This window comes from Telopea speciosissima, chromosome 5 (genome assembly GCF_018873765.1).
Source record: "Telopea speciosissima isolate NSW1024214 ecotype Mountain lineage chromosome 5, Tspe_v1, whole genome shotgun sequence".
Classification (NCBI taxonomy): domain Eukaryota; kingdom Viridiplantae; phylum Streptophyta; class Magnoliopsida; order Proteales; family Proteaceae; genus Telopea; species Telopea speciosissima.
In genome coordinates, this window is record NC_057920.1 from 47,446,376 (window position 1) to 47,452,751 (window position 6,376).

Sequence of the window (6,376 nt, forward strand, 5' to 3'; positions counted from 1 at the left end):
GAGAGATAGCACAAAGAAATCTGTGGTGAAGCAATGTTCATTCAAATTAAATGAAACATTTCTGCAGATACCAACACAAGTCAAATGCTCCCCATTGCCTACTTGAACTTGGAAGGTACTTGATGGCGTGACTGCCAAACCCAAGAATTTAGCAGTGTGTTCTTGAATAAAATTGTGCGTGCTACCCCCATCTATTAGCACCTCAACACTGGAGTTGTTGATCCGACCTTTGAGTCGCAAGGATTTAGGGGACCTATGGCCCATTAAGGCATGTAGACTGATTGCTAGATCAGAATTAGGTTCTTGTGATTCCTCAATTTCATTGGGTAACACCTCATCCATGAACTCATCACCCTCTAACAGCAAAAGAGTGGACCGACCTTTACACCTGTGACCCACATGGAACTTTTCATCACAATTAAAGCAAAGGCCCTTTTGCCTCCTTTGCTGTTGCTCAGCCTCTGATAACCTCCTTATTGGTTGTTTGGGAGTCTAATTAGAAATTTGGGTGGTAGGACCAGGGCCCAAAATTGAAGGCAATGGATTGATAGATATTGGTTTCTGCTGCTAGGGTTTAGCATAAGGTTTGAAATCAAGGAATTTGTCCTCCTGCAATCTAGCAAGATCCAGGGCCTGTTGCAGAGAATCAGGTTGTAATGCTAGGACCTCTCTTCTGAGCATTGGCTTGAGGCCAGAAATGAAACAACTCTTTAACATATCATCACTGAGGCCATAGATACGACTAGAAAGAGACTCAAACTTAACTTGATAATCCAAAACAGTGGTTTCTTGAACCAGTTTGGACAGGGCCCCCTTAAGATCTTCATATCTTGAAGATCCGAAACGGATTTGAATCCCATTCACAAACTTAGTCCAGGTATTACATTGATTACTATGAAATTTCCATTGGAACCAACTACAAGCAGGACCGTCTAAATGAATAGATGCAAGTTTAACTTTCTGATTCTCAGGTATATCATGATAATCAAAATATTGATGGACTTTAAACAACCAGTCAACAGGATCACTATTAAGAAATCAAGGAAAATCAACTTTAATACCTCTGTTGGCACGGTGAAACTGCTGAAGACGAGGACGATGATCATCTGGAGTGAAAGTACCCGTAGGACAGTCAAACTTAGAAGCTATCATCTCCACCAATTGTTGCTGAAAGGACGTATTAATGGCTTCCATATCCTGACGAATCCAAGAACGGATCCTCTCTTCATCATCTTTCTTTGATTCAAGAATGAGCTCTGAGCATTTAGTCACGATCACATCCATTGAAAGATTTGCAGACCTCTCCTTTGATCGCAGACTTTCTGCCATGGTTAACGGCAAAGTTGCAAATCAATGAAAGCACCAATGATACTGAATTCTTCAAGAATTCAGAATCTAAGAGCTAACGCAGGGGAAAAACAGAGAGAATTAAGAAAGAAGGGGTTCTCCTAGCTGAGCTGGAAGAATCCTTCTAAATGAACCCTTCTAACCACTTGGGTTTACGCAAGCCTTCTCTGGACCTGAGTTGTATGGTATCACCTTGGACTCCCTCCTCATGTTGACTAGACCCATGATCTGTGGCCTGGATTGTATCAGTTATTCTCAGCACCTCGCCTTCGTGCACATCGTTCCTCTGCCCCTTCACACTGCCCCTAACTATTAAACAAAATATATATAGTTAGAGAGAGAAGTAAAAAAATAAAAAAAAAACAACTATTAAACTTACTGCCCGTAGGCTTTCTTCTTCTTCTTCCCAGCAATGTGTAAAACAGAAATGAAGAATTAGAGAAAGAGATCAGAAATTGAAGGGGGAAAAAAAAAAAGAAAACTTAACAAAACTTACCGTAGGCTTTCTTCTTCTTTTTCTTCTCCTCCTTCTTCTTCTTCTCTTGTTCTTCTTCCCAGCAATCTATAAAACAGAAATGAAGAATTAGAAAAGGAGGTTAGAAATTGAGGGGGAAAAAAAAAAGAAAACATAACAAAACTTAATGCCCAACAGCTTTCTTCTTCTTCTCCTCCTCTTCTTCTTCATCGTCTTCTTCTCTTCTTTTCCTTCTGTTTGTCAACAAAAACTTGAAATGAAGGAGTACGAGGGCGGGGAATGAGAGCGGGAAAAGAAAATTTGGGCGGGTTTTTGGTTCTTGAAATTTCACTAATGGCTGCGGTTTTGTATAACTATGTCCATATATTGATTTACGTGTTCATCTTTAATTGGTCTATGTTAACCCCAAATTAATCAGAGTTTTAGGGAAAAAGATTCTGATTCGAGAGCCATCATTGGCTGACAATGATGAGAGTTAGAAAATTGTGAGTGGAGGATGGAAAATTGAAAATTATTAGTAATATGTGTGTATGTATGTATGTATGTATGTATGTATGTATGTATGTATGTATGTATGTATATATATATGTATGTATATTCATATATTTGTATATAAATATGTAAATAAATAAATAAATATATATATATATATATATATATATATATATATATATATATATATATATATATATATATATATATATATATATATATATATATATATATACTAATATATAATTCTACCAAAAAAAAGTATATATATAATTTATATGTATGTATATCTTTTAATTTGGTAAAGTATTGATATATCTATAAAACAAAAAGATAAATATTTTTGATAAAATATTTTTCATATATAAATATATAGGTAAATATATATGTATGTAAAAGTACATATATTTATATAAAATATTATTTCATATATATCTAAAATATTTTTTTCATATAACTATATCAATATATAGTTAATTTTTGGGTAAAATATATAAATATATAGTTATAGTTATTATAAACCAAAATTATGTATCTATATATGACCACAATTTTTAGAAAGTGTGGCTACAAGAGTGGTAGTTTAACATGGTTTATAGAAACCGTGGGTAAGGAACTAGTTAATGACTATGGTTACCAATAACCGTGGATAAAGAATGACATGTTACCACAGTTCTTAAAAACCGTGGCTAAATATTGGTATATTACCACAGTTCCTAAAAACCGCGGTTAAAAATTGATATATGACCACGGTTATGTAAAACCGCAGCATATTTGCAACCCCAAAGTACATTTTGCCGGGTTTGTTGGAAACCGTGGCTACATAGTATCTTTCGCCGTGGTTTTTGACAACCGCGGCTATAGACCTCGGGCCAAGTGTGGTTTTTGAGCACTTTTTTTGTAGTGTTGGTATTGGTTCCAGGAGATTATGGATCGCATCGAGTCTACTAGGCCTTTGCTCTCCTTCACCTTTAGCGAGGGGAACAGGGCAGCAGACTGGTTGGTCAATTTAGCTTATGATTCAGCTTCTGACATTTATTTTAGTGGAGGGATGAGTCTCCCTCTAGCTCTTTGGCGGATTACCAGAGAGGATGCTCTAGGTTTGCTTGTGTTAAGGAATTAGCCTTTTTTATTTTTGCTTGGGTTTGCTTGTAAGGGCCGTGAGCTTTCTTGTTTGAGAGTAGAAGGTTTAATATCTTTTGGGCCGGGGTAAGGCGGGTATGTCCCCGCTTGTATTCTTTGTTATTCGTTGTTTGATCTTTAATAAAATCGTAGGAACTGATCCGGGTCCTAGATAATATTCGACTAAAAAAAAAGTGTCCCTTCAAAAAAAAAAAAAAGTCAAAGGATATGTATGATTGACTTTTTTTCATTAGCTACATCACCCTCACTCGGAAAAAATAAGGTGGCATGTCAAGACAAACATGAACTGCCTAAAAGATCGACCTTAATTTTCCATTGAAAATTTTGGACCATTCACATTACAAAATACAAAAGATATTTTTATTAGGTGTAAGTGGATCATATAATATCTTATTGAATGGTTTAGAGAGAAGTGCTAGTGCTCCCATCTGCACATCGGTTTGAGTTATTGACATATGAATTTAAATCAGTACACGTAGTGGGAAGCATGATAGGAGATCACTTTTTTATTTTTTTGTCTAATTGTTGGTAAGGGCAGGCCCAGGAGACGGGTCAATCAATAATAAGTAGCTGAAAAGCTCTAGGAAAGGAGATGTGTATGTCCTTGGCATAGTAGAGGATATGGGTATCTCTTCCTTTTCTCGTTGCCTCAGTCTGGTAGTCCTTATATGTGTCATCTTCTTCATGCAGATGCAATTGGGAATGGTTTATGCAGGTATGGGTAGTTATATTCTAGTCTACGTTTGGATGTCCAAAAAATTTTAGCCCCAGGATCAGTTTTCAAATTACAAATCTCAACCTTTTCGGGTGTTCATCATCCAAAAGCCCTGGTTTTATGGATTTGATGCATTTCATCAACTGAATGTGGTAGTGTACACATTTCAACCACTAATCATCTAACTAGTCAACTAATCAATTCATCGTCATAGCTAAAATATGAAAATTAAAATTTCAGTTTATAGAATTGTTTTCCTTGGTTTGTTTGTTTTCTGAATTGGAGAAGGTGTTATGCGTCTAATGGGATCCCCTCTAGTGTATGGGTGCTAGATAGGGCCAACCTAGTATGGGATAAGTTAACGGGCTTGATTTAACGCATTCCATCAGCTTCGGAATAGAGTGAAAGCTGTCAAGAAAGGGCTGGACACCACATCACGGGTTTAAGTCATGGAAATGGCTACCTGGAGTAGAGTGAAAGCCATCAACAAAGGGCTACTTGCCACCAAAAAAACACCCTGTAACAGATTGGAGCCGTTTGAAAAGGGCTACCTACCGCTAGAGTAACAGCTACCTAGAGGGCTTGATTTAACGCATTCCATCAGCTTCGAAGCTTTTGACGTATCGATCAAGTACCTAACAGAAGAGGACCGATATTTCTTTCTATGCTTGAACCTATAGTTTTGGAAAGAAAATACAGTCATATTCTAATTTCTGCTGGAAAACTGCATATGCTTCAACCTATGAACTTGCTTGATAGGAATTGTTAGGCTGACTATGGTTTGTTTGTTTTGTAGATTCAAATGTAAGGAAGCTGCAAACACCCCGGCGGCCTCCTCCTCCAATAGCCAACCAAAATCCCGGAACGGCCAACCAAACCCTGCACTGTCCCCCTAACCAAAATCCGGAAATAATTGATTAAAAAGAGAGAAAGAGATGAAAGAAAGAGCGGTTTAAAGAGTTTACATAGAAGAAGCAGGGATAGTCATTCCAATCAAGTTATTGTTGGTTTATTGTTATTATTTGTTAATTCACTAAACCAAAGGCTTCATCGAATGTTTTATGAGGGATCACATGTACCTTTTGTTCATGGTATGACTAATATTTTACTTGCAATATATCTTCATGAATGTTCGTTTATTCAAAATTCATTAATAACTCCTCTCCAAGTCTCCTATTTCTTTCTCATTTTGTAGAGGTTAAATATCTTTAATCAAAAGAACAAGCAACATCAAAGACAAAAAATGTCTAAAAAGAAGAGGAAAGAGCCATACCAACAAACTCAAAGGGTCCCTGTTAGCAAATTAATATGAATTTTATGAGGGATCACATGTACCTTTTGTTCATGGTATCAAAGCTAATACCTATTGTGGGCTGGGGATTGAGTAGAGTGTGACTACTATTTTACTTGGAATATATCTTCATGTATTTTCGCTTATAAAAAATTCAATAATAACTCCACCTCTCCAAGTCTCCTATTTCTTTCTCATTTTTTAAGGTTAAATATCATTAATCAAAAGAACAAGCAGCATCAAAGACAAAAGATGTCTAAAAGGAAGCGGAAAGAGCCACACCAACAAACTCAAAGGACCCCTGTCAGCAAATTAAAATGTATTTTGTAAGGTCACAAGAAACTTAAATGAAGTAGCATTACATCTTCAATACCAACGAGTCATTGGGTATCACAATTTTCATTAATAGTATTGGGAAATAAAAAATATTTAAAAATAAATTTTTACCAAATCTGGATAAAGATATGGGTACTGACCCTCACAGGCTGCCATTAAATAACGGTTGATCTTTCATTTCTGTTACTTTCTAAATGCCGAAACTAATAACATGTTAGAGAAATCAGAAAATCACAACAGGAAAACTATAAACATTTCTATAAAAGGCATCAACCATCTTACTGTAATTCATGTATCTGCCATTACACTTCGATCTGAAACTATAACTGTACTTTTACATCAAAATGCCCCCTCAATATACACATCTAATAAGTATATCAAGCTATCCAAATAAGCGTTTTGCTACTTTATCCCAAGAACTTAATGGGAATCACTTTCCACATACCTTAAGTCATTGCAATACATCACTAACACTATTAGGGTACTTCACAACTCAACATACCATACTAAAACATTAACAAATCTAAAAGGTGACCTAGGGTTTATCTCTTTCAGCCGAAAACCCCCTTTTGGAGCT

At 36.1% G+C, this 6,376-nt stretch overlaps 1 protein-coding gene across 1 annotated transcript; it reads right to left on the reverse strand.

Annotated features, from left to right (window-relative positions):
* Nucleotides 1-567: 567 nt before the first annotated feature.
* Nucleotides 568-1,329, reverse strand: LOC122663013. The gene is made up of 2 exons (XM_043858722.1): nucleotides 1,062-1,329; nucleotides 568-1,001 (listed from the first exon to the last, which is right to left on the reverse strand). Exons 1-2 carry the CDS (start codon nucleotides 1,327-1,329, stop codon nucleotides 568-570), a joined length of 702 nt encoding a protein of 233 aa, XP_043714657.1.
* Between the last annotated feature and the right edge of the window lie 5,047 nt (nucleotides 1,330-6,376).

Coding starts and splice junctions, on each gene's coding strand:
- LOC122663013 (XM_043858722.1), bottom strand. CDS start 1,329: ATGGCAGAAAGTCTGCGATCAAAGGAGAGGTCTGCAAATCTTTCAATG. Junction 1,002..1,061: donor GTTTCACCGTGCCAACAGAG/GTATTAAAGTTG, acceptor GGTTGTTTAAAG/TCCATCAATATTTTGATTAT.